Here is a 22248-nt window from a genome sequence, read left to right as displayed (position 1 = left end):
GAATTGTGGTTTTAGAAAAAAGCATGGAATATCCCATGGACTGTCAAAAGAAGCAACAGACATGTCTTGGAGAAAGTGCAAACAGAGTTCTCCTTGGAAGCAAGAATAACCTGCTTCCAAAGAGAAACAAGGCAAAACTTTGTCTCACAAGCTCTGGACATATTGTTAGGAGAGGCTGTTCCTTGGAAAGGGACATCATGCTTTAAAAGGCAGATGGTCAACAAATGAGAAAAAGACCCTCAACAAGATAGATTGATTCAGTGTCTGCAATAATGGGACCACGTGTGTTGTGGATGATAAGAATGGGGCAGGATAGGACAGTGTTCAGATATGTTGTTTATAGGGTCTCCATGAGTCATATTTGAGTTAATGGCACATAACCACAATTTCAATTAGATTTTGTGTTTAGCATGTCTTTTTTTATAGTCATAGTAGACTTACTCCATAATAAAGCCCTTTCTAAATAAACAAGATATTGAACTTATTCTCCTTTGTCTATACTTTTTGAAAATGATATATTCATAGCAAAAACCTTTGTTAAAATACACAAAAGGTGACTTTACACATGGTCACATTGATGGTCTATACATGAATCAGACTGACTATATATGCAGAGAGAATCTCAGGAGAAACTCAGTAGCAGCAGTCAAAAGTAGGCCAGCTGCTGACTTGCAAGTCAGCTACTCATGAGCAAGTTTAGACTGAAGCCGAAGAAAATGAAAACAGGTCCACAAGAAACAAACATACAAGCAACTCTAAACACTAACCTATTGTTGAAATATTTATTCTGTGGCTCAGGGAATATGCCTTGTTTGTTTATTGATGTCAGTGTTTTCAAGAATAAAAGATTAAAACATGCCTAGACAGCGATTTATCTTTTTATTGGAATATCACAAGTGAGTCAATGGAATGTATGCAGAACCGAGTACCAATTATTTTTGTAATTATGTCTTTAGAATTATTGGATACACAGGGTTTATTAATTCTTGAATACCTTAAAGTAGTCAGTCATTACACTTGAGGCCAAAATAGGGAGCAATTTACTCTGCTGAAGTTAAATGTTGATGAAAACATAACAGTGCAGATTCAAGTTGATTTTCCTGCTTGATTTTCTTGTTAATAATTTCTTTATGCTTTGACTGGGAAGAGCCTGATGCCAAAACCGAGATGGCATTTCCAACTCATGAGTTCATGTGAATTGACACTTACAAGACAGTAGACCAAAATCAGGAGGCTTGCTCATCTCTATCCTCTCTGGCACTGCACAGTCACTTCAATATCCACCTATTTGGTTACTGTATAACAAAACACACATATGTTGTTCATGTTATTGTTATTATTAAGGGACAGTTTAAGAAAATCGCAGCCTACACAGGAAAAGCATATCTTTTTGGTTTTAGAACATATGTCAACAATCTTTTTTTATAAAGAACTAGATAAGTATTTTAAATTTTTTCACGTCATATGGTCTCTGTCATTAATTACTTCTACCAGCAAAGCATGAAAGCCAACCAGTTAATATATAAACTAGTCAGTATAGCTATGTCCCAATAGAACATTATATATAGACAATAAAATTTAAATTTCACGTAATTTTCATGTTACAAAACGTTATCCGTCTGTTGCCTTTTTTTAAAAAAAATTTCTTCTCTTCAATAATTTAAATATGTAAAAACCTCGTGGCTGTAACAATCATGGGCTATATTTGGCCCACTGGCCATCATTTGCTGGCTTCTGATTTAGAATATTAGGTTAAGAGTTTTCTTGAGAGTTTTCATTTCTGTTCAGCAGATGTATGTTCCATGTTTATCTTAAGAGTCATCTCATATGTGCCTGAGCAGTTAGTTCATCCTTCCTGTGAACAGGTCTTTCGTTGGTATGGCCTGTCTTACTACTGGGATATAATGCATGTTGCATGAAATTTCAGAGACAATGTATTGGCCAGATCTGTGATGGTACTTATTTCCTCCTAGGGACAGGATAGTCAGCTACACACTTGGCCGCAGGCTTCCAACAGATCATGTGAGTGGACAGCTGCAGTTCCGATTTGAGATCACTTCTGCCATCCATCCAGGTATTTTCAGCATGAACTAGGGGCATAGTATGGTTCTGGTCTCTAAAATGCAATAACCATGGATCTCTCCAGAAATATCCTAGGTTTTGTGGTTCCCTCCTTTCTCCATTTGAAACCCAGAAGTCAGTGATCTGTTCTGGAAGCCAGGTTGCTGTCCCCTTGATTGAGAGGCTCCTCTTCATTCTGATGACCCAAAGGTAGAGGGTTTGACAGTGGAATGGGTTGACAAGGAAGTCACTATGCATTTGGAACCCTGCTTATTTTTCTATTCTCAACATCCATTATAGTACCTGGCACATAGGAGGTGTTTAGTAGATGTTTAATCATAGGGAGTTGCACTACTAACCCAAAGGCTGCATTGCTGTGGTGGTTAAGATCCACCAATAACTTAATAAGGAAAAATTGGGCAATCTCCACTTGTGTAATTTCCAGCCTTGGAATAACCAACTAGAGGGTCAACTTTGAGTCAGTTCCAACTCTATGGTAATGAGTTTGAGTGAACTGCATTACTGCCTTTGATGTTAAAGAAATTTAAATCTGGCAAGGATTTAGTAGAGTGACTGGGAGGAGATGGAAGTGGTCAGTGGAGCTCTTGTTTATTTTTCTCTGACAGCTCCAAATGTTGGAAAGCTTATAGCCTGTGTTATTGAATAATAGGGGTTGCCATCAACCATTTCCCAGCACTTTCTTCCTTCTAGCTGCCTAAAAACCCGATTGACCCTTCTGTGCAGGCCTCAGCCATAAGAAATACTATGACTTAAAGCATAACAAGTCTTGCAAGCGATCATTAAGGAAATATTAAATGTCCCAGTCTCATCCCTGGAAGTTGGTCTATGTAGCAAATATTTGTTAAGCACCTATGTGCCGAGTATTAGCATAGCTGCTAAGTTTTGGATGTTTTAAAAACTCAAATGAAATGTAAAAATCACCTTGAAACAAAATTCTGAGATCTATGATGGCAAATTATCCCTAATACGATGATAACTAATTCTTACAGAATTTGTCAACAGAGCTGTGGCCAATGACAAGCCTCATCAACCCCTACATCCAGTGTCCCAATATATCTCTTAACTCTGGCTTCCATGTCCAGTTGTATATATGGAATGTCACAGTGCCCTTTCTGCAAGGAATGACATATATTTTCTTTTTTCCCATTGCCAGCAGATGATGAGGAAATGTCCCTAAGTAATGAACAAGAGTCAGGGGAAATTCAGGACCACCTCGTAACCAACCAGGGGGAAAGCAGTGGTCAGGAGCCTCTGCTTGAAGCATCTGGGCCATCAGAGAGCTGGAAGCCAGAGTCACTGTGTGAGGACAGAGCTGGGGATACTTCTGAGAATGAGAGTATGGAGGTGGCCAAGCCCTTGGAGGAAGCAGCAGGCACCGAAGCAGGAGATGATAGTATGATCTCTCAGGGACATGAAGGGTCTGGCTTGTTTCTGGCCTCAACACAGGAGGACCAGCTGGCAGAGGAGATAGACCTGGAGGAAAAGGTGACACCCATGCTGCTGCTGGAGGAGGAGAGTGAAGCCCCAGCCAGCACGGAGGAAGGGCCACTGGCAGAGAGGGCCCAGACTGAGGGCGCGACAGGGAAAGACGAGGGGGAGAAGGAGTTGGAGCAGGAGGAGGAGGAGGAGATGCCTGCCTCGGAGCAGGGAGAAGACATGCCACCATTAAGGGTCTCAGTGAAGAGAAAAAGCAGGCCCTGCTCCTTACCGGTGTCTGAGCTGGAGACCATCATCACATCAGCCTGCGGAGAACCAGAGACCCCGAGGACTCACTACATCCGCATCCATACTCTCCTGCACAGCATGCCTTCGGCACAGAGTGGTCAGGCCTGCGAGGAAGAGGATGGCGCCGAGGACGAGTCCACCCTCAAGGACTCCTCTGAGAAAGATGGGTTCAGCGAGGTGGACACGGTGGCCGCGGACCCGCTGCCTCTTGAGGTTGATGGAGAATTGCCCGAGGGGGCGACCCCAGGCCTAGTGCTGCACGATCACTCCGGGGAACCATTCCCAAGCCTGGAAAATGGCGAGCCACACCCCAGCACCGGGAGTGAGAGCGACTCGAGCCTGAGGCAGGGCGGGGAGCACAGCTGCGAGGGCTGCGACGCCTCCTGCTGCAGCCCCTCATGCTGCAGCGCCTCCTGCTACAGCACCTCCTGCTACAGCAGCTCCTGCTACAGCGCTTCCTGCTACAGCCCCTCCTGCTACAATGGCGGCAACAGGTTCGCCAGCCACACACGCTTCTCCTCAGTTGACAGCGCCAAGATCTCCGAGAGCACTGTCTTCTCCTCTCAAGATGACGAGGAGGAGGAGAACAGCGCCTTCGAGTCTGTGCCAGACTCTGCGCAGAGCCCAGAGCTGGACCCGGAGGCCACCAATGGCCCTGGGCAGTGGGCAGAGGAGCTGGCCAACTCCAGCGTGACCATGGAGAGAACCGCTGACGGGCTGGAGTCTCCAGTGGCAGGTCCAAGCACTCGGAGAGAAGGTTAGACCTCAAAGTTGATTAGAGCCACTAGGGGGATACAGGTCCCATCCCTCGGATTAAAACAGCACCAAGGGGTGGAGTCAATCGAATCAGGCTTGCTGGGTAACAGGAGTCTGCCTTGTATCTAAGGGTGCATGTGCATAGTATAGTTGAACAGAGACAGCTTCACAATTTCACTTGTACTCAAGAATTACAACTGCTTGTATGCAAGTGTGCATTTGCATCAGTGCTTTTCCTCATCATTAAATCACCAGAACTGTTTAGTGAACATGTTACCCTTCTATTTATGGCAGAATACAGAATGTATAAGCTAGCTATCAGTTGACTTAAACAGACAAGAAACAGTTATCAACCTCAGGGGAGTAAGTTTAAACAGAATTGTTCAGGCCCAATGCACTTTTCAGGCGATTGGATTCTATTTGCTATGTCCCTTTTGTTGTGTTTCTCAATTAATTGGTGTTGGTTTTTGCTTGAGATTTTCTTTCTACCAATAGAAGAATGTCATAAATGTGTGAAGTAATTTGCTTTAATGATTCTAACAGCAAAGTGCCAGCTTTAGTTTAAAATATATTCTTAATTTTAACCAAATACTTTCCTTCTTAGCCTTACTCAGGGATCCTACATTAAACTAGAGTCATTTATCAAGTCAAATATCAGAGGGGAAAAAAAGTAAATTAAAAAGCCTTGTAATTTTATTAACTAATTCATTAATTTATTTTGAAAGAGTAAAATTTGTATTCTCTTCTTTTGCTGTTCTGCTGTATATTTTTTAATCTAATCAAATGTGATGGTATTATTTTGAGATTGTAAGCTCATCAAAGGCCAGAAGCATGTGTTTTGTCTGAATTCCTATCACCCAAACCTATGCCTGATGCCGATAAATTTTTTTACAGAAATTAATTGAACATAAACATATTTGACAATAACAAATACCATATGTTCGAGAAAAGTATGAGAGTGATACATTTTAAGAGGAAAAGCACAAAAATTGGTAGAGAAAGAGAAGCACAAGAGGATAAACTAGGCACACAATAAGAGTGAATACTGAGATGCTTTCAGTATTTCTTTTTCTAGGCCAGATGCTTTGGGCCAGGCTAATGGGCACTGGGTAAGTATGCATGGTATTCGATACCTACGGAATTCCCTATGCAAAGGGACAGCAAAGACATAAATAATTAAAATATAAAGTGACTTGAGAAATACACAAAAGGGCCTGTACTGGAGTTTACAGGGATGTTTTAGAACAAAGAATTCACAAACTTTTCTATAAAAGGCTAGATAGCAAATACTGTAGGCCAAGAGAACAAGTGTCTGTTCTCACCAAAAGTCTGATTGTTTCTTGTGAGTCTTGCTTTAGGTTGATTTTGTTTGTTTGCTTGCTTTTTACATTTTACACTTTAAAATGTAAAAACCATCTTAGTTTGGGTCACACAAAATCAGGCACAATTGGTAACTTGCTCGCCCATTTTAAACTGAATGGCATTTTGGGAGCCACATTGGCAGATAACCCATACATGGTGAATTATCTGTGTAAATTTCTTTATGAGCATATTTTACAAGACATTGTGTCCTTGAATTGCTGACAGTCCAGTGAGAGTGAATAGTAGTGACAACACAATGGGCAGGAGAGTTTTAGGCCCTTTGTGGAAGTCTTGCAGGGTGCTGTTTCAAAATGGATAATTAAATTCTTTAATTCAGCAGACAGTAAATTAAAAAAAAAATAAAAGGTTCGGAAGTGCCTGTATGCTTTATGCTAGCGGTTATAATGGAATACAGGAAAGTGCCTGGAAGAGTTCTGAGGTCATTAAAGCCATGTATCTTAGCATAGGACTACACAGTTAGCCTTACTTTCTACGGTAATGAGTTGCCAAGCTCTTGGAGTCTATATGTAGACTTATTGCCACCAGACTTGCCAATAGTATATGCTAAAAAAATAATCATAATTTCTACGTGGTCTGCCTGATGTATGCTTGTCTCCACATGCTGGACAGGCAAAGAATCAGTACGTCCTGGTTACCATTATGTCTTATGTTTCAGATACTTTCATTACGAAAACTATATTAGGTTAACCAAAGTCCCTTCATTGTATGCATGCCTACATTGAAATATGTCTTCAGCAACTTAGGGAGAATGTTTTCTCTAATTCTTGTTTGCTCCTCTTCCATCTATAGAACTCTGTGTTTTAATAACCTTTAAAATAGTTTTTAAAACCTCTACAGATCACATGAAAATAATAATATGATGTTGTGGAGCTGAGCTCAGTTCAAACCATTTCCGAACCCTAGTACTCTAGCCCAATTACCTAATTTCCTTGTGCCTCAGTTCCCTATTAAATGATATAATTGTAGAACCTACCTCCCTGGATTATTGGAAGGATGAAATGAGATGCTATGAATAAAGCCCTCTGCCTCTCATCTACTGAGTCCCCTAGGTACACATTTTTTAATGTGTTCTTAACACTGAGGCTGATTTTTTCCAGTATTATTATTATATAAATCATTAAAAATAATCCTGCGAATTTACATTTTACATATTATGGTATTCAAGAGGGAAATGTCACATTATTTGATGAAAATTGCTTTGCTTCAAGAAAGATGCTAACTAACTTTTCTCCCTCTGCAGTCTAACTGTATACTTTATAAACAGAACAGAATATGGAAGAACCAACCTGATTTTTAGCCTGAGGAATAAATTTCCTTCTTAAATGTTCTCACAGATCTGAACACTTGCTTTGTCTCCGTGACAGTGGGTTACTGTGTAGAATGATGGCTTTGTGCAGAACATAATTGCTTGCTCTCAAATATGCTCCATCTATTCATTCATTCATTCAGTCAGTCAGTTGAGATGTGTCAGTCATGTCATTGCATTTGCTCGGGTTTCACAAGCAGGTGGGGTCAGCTTCATTAATCTCTGGCAAGTGACAATATTATTTTTCCACTAGCTTGGAGGAGTAATTTACCTGATTTATTGAATTAATTAAAATGAGGTAAGTTTGGTCTTAAAAAAAAAACCAAAACACTGAGCTAAAAATGCAACAGCTGGTGACATAACAACAGTGATACTATGTTTTACTTTTCAATTTCTGACATTAAACACATATAAAAAACCAAACGAGTGTATTTTCCTTTCAACACAGAGCCATGTTGTAAAACAGAGATCTGTCCATAATGAGCCAGGTGTTGGCGTTACAGATAACTTTCTTAATTTTATTTATGGTGTCAGAGGATTCCAGCAATACACAGACATTTACACAATAAACAATGACACATCATTCACATTCAATGTTCCATTTGCCAATCACTTCTAAGAATTAATTGCTAAATTAAACCATCTAATTTCCTTCTTTATTAATTATTCTCTACTTTTGAGCAATTCTATGGATCTAAAATTTTAGTCTGGAAAGTAAGAATAAATCTGCATCTTTTCCACATATGACCTTTCTGGGGAAAATTCTGTATTTGAGTTCTCAAAAAGATCTAATCCCCATGTCTTCCATAGCTTCTCTTATTTTTTACTCAAGAGATAATTAATTGTCCACCTGCTATTTACATTAGTGTAGAGTGATGGGGAAGAAAGAAATCCTTAATATTGTTAAGCGACTATAGGGTTATTGCAGAAAAAACAGAATAGTGAGGCTGGGAGGAAATCAGTTTGAATAGAGGCTATCTCAGCCCTGGGACCCTTGGACCTTCCAAAGTCAAGAATGTTTGTGTCTGATTATGAGGCCCAAACAGTTGAGGTCATATCTTCCATCTAAATGGCTCCCAATCACAATGTTTCTTTCCCCAGGGAGTGTTGACATCATGAAATATGAACATCCTTTCAGAACATGTTCCAGTTCATTATTAGTGCTACCTGAGATGGCACAGTACCAGTAATCTAATATCAGTATAACTTTCTGTTATACTTAAGACAACCTTGAGTAGGAGTTAACTCAATGACAAGTAACAGCAACAACAGTATTCTAATAAGGAATATGAACTCTGTGAATATTATGTTAATTTCTAAAATGTCCCCATCTCTATCTTTCTTTCTACTTCTGCCTCAATTCTGTGCCAAGTGTTCTGTCTCAATTTTTCCACACTTAACTACTTTCTCTGTCTCTTGTCCTTTCCTTTTTCAAGAACATCTTGGTTTGTCTGATTCCTCCTCAAAATAATCAGGAGCCATCACTCTATACCATAGCACCTTTACTTTCTACCTAACCCCTAGTTTCCCATAAAAGAAATTTTATAATCTCAGAACACCAGCTCTTTAACTTCATCTTGGAAAGGCACCATCCAAGAAGTTAATTAAAAAGAAAAGAAAAAAATCTGGAATATAACCTTTTGGCAGCCCTCTAATGAAACTTACCCAAATCAAAACTATGATTTTGCACAGGGCAGTCAAGGTATTTTAAGACCTTATAGCTCACTCAAATAGACTTGACTCTTTTGCTAGGACAAGTTAGGGTCTGATGGTTTTCTCTCATGTATCTTTCCATTAAAGATGTATAATTGGTTACAAAAATCAGATTCTGGTCCTACATATAGGTCTGGGTAGTACAGTTAACTAGTCATGAACATTTACAATCTTCTTCAGATTAAAAAAAAATCCTCTCTTTCCTGAATGATTATGAACATCACAAACCATTGCAATAAACAAATATCCACGTTTTGAGGTTTGTTTCTTATAGTAGTTTTACAGTCATGCTTTTGATGAGATTGACAGAGCAACGAATGAATTTAAATGTCTTGACTATCTTGTCCATAGGTGAATATCCTATACTCCATAATTCCCAGCCAGTAAGCCAGCTTCCTTCCTTGAGGCCTGAACATCACCACTACCCAACAATCGATGAGCCTCTTCCACCAAGTAAGCTTAATTTTAAAAATTCTGTGTCTTAACTCCTCCTATCAAATTTAAACAGGTCAGTATGAATTTGTATATAAACATCCAAATTCTTCTTCAACTCTATGCCTTGTACTGTCATAAAAAAATAAAACATCACCTTGTAACATTTGTCTTGTGACGAAGGTTTCAGTACATGAACTTGAAGAAATAACCAAGTGTATTCATTCAGTGCCTCTCAATTTTAGAAGATAACATTTCCTTTCTGTGTAAGACTTGACTAACCCTTGCGAACTATTGATAACCTTCAAGTCTCAAATTTTTACTATCTTATATTTAGAAGTTTTCAATTCAAGATAGAATAATCTATTGTTCTTCATTGGATCTGTGTATCCTGAGAATCTCCACATAATAAAAGCAGCATCAACTCATAAACTTGAATTTTTTTCTTACCATATATAACTTCAATATACAACACTCCTCAATTTCTTCTTAGAGGCTGCCAGATAAAGTGTCACCTTTAGAAATAAAATTCAGTATAATTTCTCACAGTAATTGTGATGTGTAATTAAAAATTAGCTAACTAGTAACTTAAATTTGAGAAAAATAAAGTCTCAGAGAGGTCATTTGTAAAGTAAAGCTTTATATCTCCTCTTCTGCTAAATGCTGCATTTGGAGTATGTCATCTACAAATTTTCTTTCAATTCCCTTTTATTAGGAATTATTAAGGAGAAATTAGTGTCCACACATTAGACATTCACTTAGCATTATATTCATTTATTAATTTTAATATATCTCTGTTTTCCTTTATGCTTATTTCTCAAAAATAAACTTTAAAATTGGATAGGTTTTGCAGCTGCACTCATTCCTGAATGTAAGAAACCAGTGTTCCTCTACATCCTTTATTCTCCGTGCTTGCAGTTCTCAGAGCAAAAGTACTCACAGTTTTCAAAAGGAGAAATGGATATTTCTTAATTCATCTGCTCTTGGTAATTTGACATATTTTGTATAAGCACATATCTTTTCCCTATCAACTAATTTAATCAATGAAATAAAATGAACATCTTTATATACAGACTATTATCAAAGGAACACCATATTTTTGAGAGCTAACACCTAGCCTTTAAAAAAACAAATGTCATTTACAGCAAACTTAAACATCAGACTATTAAGTCTATTTGGAAATACAGAGGTCTCAAGCTTCAGTTAGAATTTTTTGTTTGAGTTTATAGTAGAATAAATGAAAGTAAATTTTTTACAACACAACCCAGAAAAGATGTTCATAGTATCAAAGTACATTACATTATCATTTTCTGAACATTTATATGGTAATATAAAACACCATTATGAACTCTAGATATTTACTATGTTGTTAAAAGAACCTATATATTTGATCATTATCCTTTTCCATAAGTTTTTTGGAAATACTGAAACTTGTGGAGATAAGTTATTATTATTGCCCTCCTCTGTAGTTTCTTTTTCCCTTCAGAATTTATGAGGTTGAAGCTTTGTTTTCAAAGGAATTGTCTTTTTGTTGTCAACACATAGATAGCAGGGATATGATTTAGCTCAGCTTTGTATTCTCAGAATAGTCCTGCATATGGAATATTGTATTCTCACACACATGGGCTTTTACTGCATCAAAATAGACCCAGTGACAACTGTATTTTGATCTGTTTTCACTTTCAAAGCAAGAATATTATATAAATCACACATTTCATCAATGAGCTAACATTTACAAATAATGGCTGACAGCAGGACTATCTTAAAGATAATTTTAATCAGACTATCCAAACTATCTTTTTGCAACCTGATCACATTTTTCTTTCAAATTATCTTATAAGTTAATTTTTCTGTTTTCTGATCTTTTAGTTTTTATTGAACATTATTTAACAATTCAGAAATAAGCCATTATTTCACAAACAGGGAGATATACATGAAACCACACTGTACCAAATACATGGAGGTTTTTTGTTTTCTTTTATATTGTTCTGTTTGAAAAAGAAAGGGTTGCTATGTCATTACCTGAATGATAATTTTTCAGCAGAATTTTTAATATCTCACATACTCCCAAAAGCTATCGCCTTTCTCACTTAAATGACTGAGTGGTTTCCTTCCATCTTCAGTCAATTTTGCTTTTCCATCTTTAGTCTAATTAGTTTTTCAGCATAGCTTTATCATGATGCTGTCATTTTTCAGACCTGGACTTTGAAAGCTTTGCTGTTTCTGGACAGCAAACACACTTCTATTTTAAGTTACAAAATGTGTAAATTACATCCAGCACTCTCAGTTTTGAAGGCTTTTCCATCCACGCTGCCCAATCCTCCATGTGTCACATAGTGTTTCATCTCTGCTTCTACCTTTTATTCATTTAGTTTAATTTGGGAAGTAAAGGAACTTATCTTTTTTTTTTTTTAAGGAACTTATCTTTATCTTGGGCTCCCTATACTGTATGGGATTATTGTCAAAATCCACTGCTAGCCAGCCAATTCAGACTCACAGGAACCCTCCATAAAATTTCCAAGGCTGTAAATCTTTAGAAAGGTGATTGCCTGCCTTTCTCCTGCGGAGAAGCTGATGAATTCAAACCATTAACCTTTCATTTAGCACAGCCTATGTTGCGCACTATGTTACAAGGACTCCTTAATTATTGATACGAAAGAGATATTAAAAGTTTGATATTTGTTAAAAATTGTTATTTGTTTAGTTTTGTTTTGGTCAAGAGCATTTTCAAAGTACCAGAAGGGTAGATTATTTGGAATATTCACTGTAAATTCAGTTTATCATAAATGGTGCTTGAATACACTAATAACAATCCCTTCCATTCACCCACTCAACAGAAATGGAAATAAGTTAATTCGGTCAACTAAGTAAGTGATTTTGTGGTAAGAAATTATTCTGGCAACCCAAAGGTACATGGTTCAAATCCACTAGATGTTCCATAGAAGAAAGATGGGCAATCTCAACCAGTGTGATTTCTTGCCTCTGAAAACCCACTGGAGGGCCAGCTATAGGTCAGTTCCAGTTCCATGCTGTACAACAATAATAAGTATTCTAAAGTGGAGCTCTAGCAGCAGAGTTTGTAGGGAGTTGTGCTTCTAAACCAAAGACAGTGCCTCTCTGACTGTTCAAATCCACCACCTGCCCTCAGAGCAAAAGATGGTTTGGACTATCTTCCCCCAAGCAATTCACAGCCTCTGAAAACCCAGTGATGGGTCAGCTATGAGTTGGTTCCAAGTTGAAGGCAAGGACTGAGTTAAACTTCATTTATTGCTAAGTATATATATACATTAGAAATAAATAAATAGTTTTAGTGGCCCAATAGTTAAGCTTTCAGTTGTTAACCGAAAAGTCTGTGATGAACATCTACCCAGAGACTCTACAGGAATAAAGACCTGGTGATCTTTTATGGGAAAGTCTTAGATTACAGCCTAGAAAACCCTAGGGAGGCATTGGATTTTGTTATATGGGGTCACTATGTGTAAAAATCCTAACAGCAGAGCTGCATAGACAGTGTTTCAGAACTAGAGTTTAAAATTCTAAGTAGAAGTACTACTATCCACAGACTCTGGACCTATCTAGTGAATTGAGCATAGAAAAAATTCTCCATCATCACAGAGGTCTGCTCAAACAAGACTGACAGTTAAGAAGTTTTTAAAGAAAAAAAATTAAAATTTGGTTTTAGAAATTATAGTCATCCTAAAATAGGTTGGATTTGAAGAGTCGCAATTATTGTTAAAAAAAAAATGGTCCTGCAGAGAATTTACATTCATTAAGCTCATTTCCACAGTGACTGATTTCGCTCTGGCCAATAGGTGTCATAACAGGCATATTGGATGGCGTCTGAAGGCATTCAGCAACTATGCAAAGCACAACTATCAGAGAGCAGCTGTGGAGCCTTGGTTATGAATGTAGCAAGGCCCCTCTGCCTTTCCCCAAGACTTGAGGGAGAGGAGAAATAAGTGAATTCTACCTGCAGAAGACCTGGAATGGTGTCTATTGCACTTAAGTCAGTAATTTGTGCTTGATTTTATTTTCCTCCTTTTCATTCAAAACTAGATTGGGAAGCTCGAATTGACAGCCATGGGCGGGTCTTTTATGTGGACCATGTGAACCGCACAACTACCTGGCAGCGTCCCACAGCAGCGGCCACCCCTGACGGGATGCGGAGATCAGGGTCCATCCAGCAGATGGAGCAGCTCAACAGGCGGTTGGTGATCAGTATGCAATGGGCTTCTATGAGCCACAAAGAATAAAAGAATGAAAATAAGGAAACTTCCTCTTAGAGTCTTCTGTTCAGATTGAATGAGGAGGCCTGAAAGGAATTAAGCAGCTTCAAATTCCTATAATTGTAGATACTTGGAATACCACGTTTAAGCTTTGGTGGCTGGAAACAATTAAGCCTAGATGCCTCCCCTCCATGTAAAGATGAGAAGTCCTCTGATCTTGATGTCCTAGGCTTAAAAACAGGTGTTCTTAACCAAGGATTGGTGGGTCCCTCAGGCAATTCACCAGTGGTAGTACTGTTCAATAAGCCCTCCAGAAATTGAATGTAAACTACTTTGTTGTTGGTTTGTTGGGTTTTGTTTTGGTGTGTGTGTGTGTGTGTTTAAATGAAAACTTTTACGTGGATGAACATTTTCATACACATCTTAAAAGAGGTCCAGAACTCAAATATTTAAGAATATTCCAGTGCAACAATGAATGAGTGGAAATCCAAATTCTCTATAAATTCCATTAGAATATCAAGTAAAAAAAATTAAAAAAGAATACTCCAAGTATAATGTTCCAGAAACACTAAAAGCTGCTTGATGAAAAAAATCACCACAAATCACTCTCTCTACCCTGGTCACACAATTGCTATATGCTCATAAAAAATTATTTTTTTCTAAGTTTCATTTTAAAGAAAGAACTTTAAAAAAATACTTTCTGAGAAGTGGTTTATCTCTATCTATACCCTCACTAAGGAACTTTGGTGGTGTAGTCTGTAGAGAGTTTTACTACTCACCTACAAGTGGCACCTCTCGGCTGGTTTGAATAACTCAATGGTTCTGTGGGAGAAAGATGGGCAATTTCTTTATGTGTGATTCACAGCCACCTAAAAATCTGCTGGAAAGTCAGATGAGATGAGTTGGTTCCAACTCGATGGCAATGAATTTGAGTGAGTTTGAGACCCTCACTTATGGACTTGTAAAGATGTAAAGAACTTTTAAACTTGCAAACTGAATACTGAACAGTGTCCCCCAGGCTTTGAGCTTGCAGAAGGCACCATCTCCTACATCTTGCTTCTTGAAAACCAGCATAATGGGTTTGAGACTCTGCAAGATGCCATGATTATAAACCATTGGATTAATGCCATTTTTAATTGCATCCCCAGGTCCCCTTATTTGCACCTCTAGCAATTAAGAAGTTAAAATTATAGCTGAGGAGAGACTAGGAAAACTAGAAAACAGCATTTTAATCTACATCAATAATAGAAAATGGTCTTGTGAACATGACTATATTTATCAAGGAAGTGAGAGGAAAATTGGACAATTTTACCCTATTAAAAACACGGATCTATCAGTCTTCCTCTATTGTTTAGAGGGTTTTCAGAGGCTTGCTATTTAAGAAGTGGATGACCAATTCGGCTTCCTAAGGTAGAAAGCTCTAGTAAAATGTATCCACCATGGGTGACCCTTCTGGCATTTGACACACTAGTAGCACAGCTTTCAGCATCACAGCACTCACAAGTTATGTCAGTACAGACAAGTGTTGTACTAATTAGTACAATGATAAACAAGCAAGAATATAGGCACTTCAGCTATAAAGCAATTATCAAGATGCAGATCATTTCCCAAATTCAACAAACTGACAGAAAAGTATCACAGTTTAGGAGACTTCAAATCTAAATCCCAGGTACCAGCTCTAGAAGAAAGCTCTTTTCCTCTTTGGCGGTTCTGGAGGAAGGTCTTTGTCTCTAAGCTTCTGCTCCAGGACTGTTCCTGTGACTTAGTATCTCTGCTCTGACAGAAAACCAGGCACATGAAAAATCATGAGGCAGGACCCATCTGAGGTCAGCGGTATTGTGTCAGAATGGGGCCCTGGGGAGATGCTGGAGTCTTCTCACTGAGGTGCACAGCTGGCATAGCAGGATAACTTCCCAGGTGAGGGATGTGTCTCAGCTATATCTGGGATGCAGGTACCACTTTATGTTACCACTGCTTGCTTTCTTTAAGCCGAGGGTAACAGGTTCTACCTGAAGGAAGTTGGCAGAGGCAGGGTAGAAAAGGATTTTTTCCACTGCTGCTGCTTTCTTGCTCTTTTACCTCCTGCTTCCTTGCTTGTTTGCTGAAGGTGAGGAGGGCTTCAGGCTCTTACTGTAGAAGATAAAAGACTATGGCCTTCAATATGGATTGCATCTTAATTCAAGAAAACAAAAATTCTCACAACTGGGCTATAGGCAACACCCTAAGTAGGAAAGATTAAAACTGTCAACAACTTCACCTTACTTGGATCCACAGTCAATATATTTGGTATCATCAGTCAAGAGACTAGGAGATGCATTGCACTGGGGAAGTCTGTATTCAGGAACTTCTCCGAAGCAATGATGTTAGTTTGAGAACTGAGATGCATTTGATTCAGTCCAAGGGTTTTTCAATCACTTGTTATGCATCTGAGAGCTGGACAATGAATAAGAATGACAGAAGAGGAATTGATGCCTTAGCCATAGAATCAGAACCACTCATAGCTGACCCTCCAGTGGGTTGTTCTTTAGTGCACTACTGTACCATTTTATGAATGTATCACAATTTCTCAATCCATTCATTTGTTGATAGGCATTTGAGCCATTTCCATGTTTTCACTGTTGTAAATAATGCATAACACTCTGTTATGTGAATATATCATCATTTCTCTTTCCATTCAATCATTGATGGGCACTTGAGCTATTTCCATGTTTTTGCTATTGTGAATAATGATGTATTAAATGTAGATGTACAGCTCTTATTTCTTTAGGGAATATGCCTAGTACTGGAATAGCTGATTTAAATGGTACTTCTATTTTCATCTTTTTAAAGAAAGGTGAAACTGCTTTACATAGTAGTTGCATGATTTTTAAATTCTCACCAGCAATTTATTGGAGTTCCAATCTTACAGCACCCTTGCAGCATTTTTGTTTGCTGCCCCCTTTTGCTATTGTTGCTAGAGTGAGATGATATCTCTGTTTCTGTTTTGATTTGTGTCTCTCTAATTGTTAGTGATCATGAACATTTCTTTTTTTTACCATCTGTATATCTTCTGTGGTAAAGAATCTCTTCATATCGTCTGCTTATTGTTTTTATTTCTTGAGCACTTGGAAAACATTTGCTCTCATTTTCCTCATTGTTAAGTGTTTGCCTGCTAATCAAACAGCAATTTTAATCTACCTAGTGGTTCTAAGGGTAAAAAAGACCTGTTCATTCACTGTTGCAAAGATTCAGCCTTGGAAACCCTACAGGACAGTTCTACTTTGTCTTGAAGGGTCAATATGAGTTATCACACAATAACAACCCATTGCTAAAGTTACTAATAACTGTAAAGTATTTCTTTATGGCATAGTTCTCTACATTCCCAAAGCAAAACATAAAGAGAACTTATAAAAACCTACTTATGAGATATAAACATACTAAAAATCCATGGGGGTCCTTTATGGTGACTGCAACAAAATTTCCTCAATGCATAATGTAGTTAACACCAGCAAGCTCATTTTGCACAGAGACCATATTGAGAATCCAGAGACAAGTATTAGCCTCTAAGTCTAATTGCTAAAATAAATAAACACAAATGGCATAGCAGATTAAAAAAGAGAAGAAACTTTCATCGTGCTATATATATGTGCAGTGTCTTTCAAAATGGAAATATAACAATAATAACCCAAAGCCAAAAGGAGCATCTTGATCCAGGGCATAAAAATAAATCCATGAAAATTCTTGCTGTGTCATGTACACTGTGTTTTTATTGTTGTTAAGTGCCATCAAGTCAAGTATGACTCATGAATTATGACTACGAAAAACAGATCTGAATTTTGGCCTATCCTGCACCATCCTCATTATCTATGTCATATTTCAAGCTAATCATTACAGTAATCACTCTATCTATCTTGGTATTCTTCTCTTTCTCTGACCCTCCACCTTTCGCAGCATGATGTCTCTCTTTAAAAATTGGTTCCTCCTGAGAATATGCACAAAGAGACCAAATTTCACTATCTTTGTCTCTAAAGAACTCTCAAATTGAACTTCTTTCAAGACAGACATATTTGTTTTTTTAGCAGGCCATGGCATATTCAATACTCTTTGCCAACATCACAGTTCCAAAGTACCGGTATTTCCTCAGTCATTTTTATTTGTTCTCCCAACTTTCAGATGCACAATAAGCAATGGAAAAGACTAAGATTTGGATCAAACACACCCTCATCTTTAAACCTATATCCTTGCTCTTTAGACTTTTACAGAAGTATTTGTCTAAAGCAATATGTCTTTTGATTTCTTGACTATTGTTACCATGGGTGTTTGTTGTGGATATAAATACACTGAAGTCATTAACAGTTTCAGTCTTTTCTCCATCAGTCATGATGTTGACTACTGGTCCAATAATGAGGATTTTTATTTTCTTGATGTTAATGTATAACCCATAGTGAAGGTTGTAGTCTTTGCTCTTCTGCAATAAGTGTCTCAGGTCTTCTTCACTTTCAGCAAGGTTATATCATTTTCACAAGCAGGTTGTTGATGATACTATGATGGCATACTATAAAAGTGGTTGTATAATTTAAAATGAGGCCAAATTAATCTTAAACATAGTCTATAAAGAGGTTTGTAACCTTTGATATATAAAATCTTATACCATTCAGTGGAGCTGAACATCCTTAGTCAGACTTTGCTGAGGAGGAAGTTGCATTCATCTGGACAGATTAAAACTAAAAAAAGAAATTTAGAAATTTGAGAAAGTATTTACTTCTTGTGGAACACCCTACATAAGAAAGTCAGATAATCTCCAGATAAGTGTTAAAGTTTTCCAATACTTTAATTATTTTATGGAATAAGATGAGTCTTAATTCAACTGGAGTTGTTGTTGTTGTTATTTGCCGTCGAGTCATTTGCAACTCATAGCAACCCTATGTGCAACAGCCCTAAACCCTGCTCTATCCTGTGCCAGTCGCATTGCCTCTAACACACCCATCCCGATTACCCCAGTCACTGAATCAATCCACCTCATAGAGGGTCTTCCCCTCCTGCGCTGTCCCTCTATTCTACCCAGCGTGATGTCCCTCTCCAAAGACCTGTCTCTCCTTGCAACATGTCCAAAGTATGTCAGACGAAGCCCCAGAATCTTAGCCTCCAAGGAGTAGCCTGATTTAACCCTCTCTAGGATGAATCTTAAAAGAAGATAGAAAGAATATACTGAGTCACTGTATCAAAAGGAATTAGAAGACACAGAATAATTTCATGAAATAACATATGAGCAAGAGCCTATGGTGATGAAAGAAGAAGTTCAGGCTGCTTTGAAGGACATGGCAAAAAATAAGCCTCCAGGAATAGATGGTATACCAATTGACATATTTCAGTTAACAGATGCTGCCATGGATGTGCTCACAAAATTGTGCCAAGAAATCTGGAGAACGACCACTTGGCCAACTGACTGGAAGAGATCGATATTTGTTCCTATCCCAAAGAAAGGCAACCCAACCGAATGCGGAAACTACAAAACAATATCACTGATTTCACATGCAAGCAATATTTTACTGAAGATTATCCAAAAACGACTGGAACAGCACATCAACAGAGAACTACCAGAAGTCCAGGATGGGTTTAGAACGGGTCGTGGTACTAGAGATATCGTAGCTGATGTTAGATGGATCTTGGCTGAAAGCAGGGAATACCAGAGGAATGTCTATCTGTGTTTCATTGACTATGCAAAGGCATTTGACTGTGTGGCTGACTCCGAGAAGAATGGGAATCCGAGAACACTTGATCATTCTAATGCGAAACTTATACTTGGACCAGGAGGCAGTCATCAGAACAGAGCAAGGGAACACTGCGTGGTTCAAAATTGGGAAGGGCGTACGCCAGGGATGCATCCTATCTCCATACCTTTTCAACGTGTATGCAGAACAGATTATCCGGGAGACTGGGCTCTATGAGGAGAAATGTGGGGTCAAGATTGGTGGACAATTTATCAACAATCTGCGTTATGTGGATGACACAACCCTGCTTGCTGAAACTGAGGAGGATCTGAAGCACCTGTTGCAGAGGGTCAAGGACTGCAGCCTCCAATATGGATTGAGGCTCAATGTCAAGAAGACAAAGATTCTCACCACTGGACCAATTGGCAGCATCAGCATGGATGGTGAAGAGATTGAGATTGTACACAGCTTTAGTTTGCTTGGCTCCATAGTCAACAGTCTTGGCACCAGCAGCCAGGAAATTAAAAGGCGCATTGCCATGGGAAAGTCTGCTGTTAGGGACCTCTCCAAAGTACTGAAGAGCAATGGTGTCTCTCTGGAGACTAAGGTGTGTCTGATATAGGCCATGGTCTTCACAATCACTTGTTATGCGTCAGAGAGTTGGACAATGACCAAGGAGGATAGAAGTAGAATTGATGCCTTTGAGCTGTGGTGCTGGAGAAGAGTATTGAGAATACTATGGACTGCTAGGAAAACAAACAGATTTGTCCTGGAGAGGGTTAAACCGGGTGGCTCCTTGGAGGCAAGGATTCTGAGGCTCCGTCTAACATACTTTGAACATGTTGTGAGGAGAGATCGGTCCTTGGAGAGGGACATCATTCTCTAGAGGGTGGAGGGACAGCTCAAGAGAGGAAGGCCCTCTATGAGGTGGATTGATTCAGTGACTGGGATAATTGGGATGGGAGTTTCAGAGACGGTGCGATTGGCACAGGACAGAGCGGAGTTTAGGGCTGTTGTACATAGGGTCGTATGAGTCGCAGGCGACTCGACGGCACATAACAACAACAACAACAATAGGATCAATCTGTTTGTTTTCTTGGCAGTCCATGGTACATTCAATACTCTTCTCCAGCACCACAGCTCAAAGGTGTCAGTTCTCCTTCTTTCCTACCTAGTCATTGTCCAGCTCTCTGATGTATAACAAGTGATTGCAAAGACCATGGCCTGTATCAGGCTTACCTTCTCCAAACAGACACCGTTGTTCTTGAGTAATTTAGAGTGGTATCTTATAAAAGAGGAGAACATACACAGATACAGACCAAGAAAGGATGTTCAAATAAAAACACACACAACTGCAAAAGAATGAACACAAAGTTCTTACCTTCTTATCATCTTTGTCATCCCTGCTTCTATTCGAGCTTAGTTTTATACCATAACCTTAAATAGGGCCTGAAGCTGCACTGTCAACCCTAAGGCACATGGTTCTCATCCATCAGTTGTTCTTCAGGAGAAAGATGGAAAATCTCCCATATGATCTACAGCCTCTGTAGATCACTAAAGGGTCACCTACAAATCAATTCTGACTTGACAGTACATAACAACAACTTTCAGAATAGCCAGGAATAATTAACTGTATTTTCACAAATACTAATTCAGCAAACAAAATAGACATTCATATTTTGAATAACAAACTAAAATTCCAGCTTGACTTTTTACGAGCAAATATATTTTTTTGCCTCATATGAAAATTCCCAAACAAGCATTCTGTTGTTGTTAGTTGTTAATAAATCAGCTCCAACTTACTGCTTGTAGAGAATAGAATGCAATATTGTTTGGTCTATACTATAATCATTATTACTGAGTCCATTTTTCTGATTATTGTGTCAATAATGTATTTAAATTTTCTTTCATTTCATCAAACCTCCACTTCACTAAAATGATGGCCTTTCATAAATATTGGTTTTTCTTGCCAATGTGCCCATAGTGAGTCAAAATCTCACTATCCTTTCTTCTAAGGAATATTCTAGTTGTGTTTATTTTAAGGCTAATATATTTGTTTGCTTGGTGGTCTATTCAACATTCTCTGCCAACACTACAATACAAATGCACCAATTCTTCTGTTTCCCATGCCCCCTCCCCATTATCTAGCCTTTTCCATGCATATGAGGCAATAAGAAACACCATACCTTAAGTCAGGACTTAACCATTGAAGTGACATTATCACTTTCTGACGCTTTAATGATGACTTTCTAATCACATATTCCCATTGCAATATATTATTTGATTTCTTGGCTTTGATTGTCCATCCAAGTAGAATGAAATCATTGATGATTTTAGTTTTCTAGTGGACAGAAAGTTATGCTTCCAAGCCCAAGATGGGTGGTTTTAATCTGCAGTCCTCAGGCCTGGTTTAAATTGTTTTTTGTCAAACATTCTTCTAAATGGTATAGCACTGGTCTGTGCATTGCTGTACAGAGGTAACTCGTGGTTGCTTTGATGCTAAACACTGTAACACTGATGTGCCAAATGCAATAATGGTTATCCATGGTGGACAGTGTTCGATGGAACTCCCCATTAAAACAAGCTTGGAAGCAGGAGTGGAATCCACTTCCAAAATAGCTTGTCCTGGAAACTCTAGGAATATGGAAGAATGACCAAAGTTATACAAGTGTTCAGGTCTTTCATTTATAAGGTTGCTATGAGTCTACGACTTAACGGCACTTAACAACAACAACAACAACATCATCATGATATTTTCTGTAAGGGTTAGTAAACATTTAAATCTGGCTTGGTGACTGCTTGGCTCTGATCAACTGACTAAACACCCAATTGAACAAGAAAAAGAAAACAAAGCTTTGTATAAGCGGAATGAACTGAAAACTTTTACTTGTCAGCCAACATGCTGTTAGGTACCATTACATCAACTACGATTCAT

At 38.4% G+C, this 22248-nt stretch overlaps 1 protein-coding gene across 1 annotated transcript in view; it reads left to right on the top strand.

Annotated features, from left to right (window-relative positions):
- Window positions 1-22248, top strand: part of HECW1 (HECT, C2 and WW domain containing E3 ubiquitin protein ligase 1) — a 384473-nt gene that overhangs the window by 226758 nt on the left and 135467 nt on the right. The window contains exons 7-10 of the mRNA XM_006900196.1: window positions 1974-2074; window positions 3239-4564; window positions 9317-9418; window positions 13454-13604. Of these exons, the coding sequence (XP_006900258.1) occupies window positions 1974-2074; window positions 3239-4564; window positions 9317-9418; window positions 13454-13604 (1680 nt within the window). The remainder of the gene's footprint in view (window positions 1-1973; window positions 2075-3238; window positions 4565-9316; window positions 9419-13453; window positions 13605-22248) is intronic.

Source organism: Elephantulus edwardii, unplaced genomic scaffold, assembly GCF_000299155.1.
Source record: "Elephantulus edwardii isolate Elephantulus edwardi_28Jun2011 unplaced genomic scaffold, EleEdw1.0 scaffold00276, whole genome shotgun sequence".
NCBI classification, from domain to species: Eukaryota; Metazoa; Chordata; class Mammalia; order Macroscelidea; family Macroscelididae; genus Elephantulus; species Elephantulus edwardii.
This window is presented reverse-complemented; position numbering and strand designations above follow the sequence as displayed.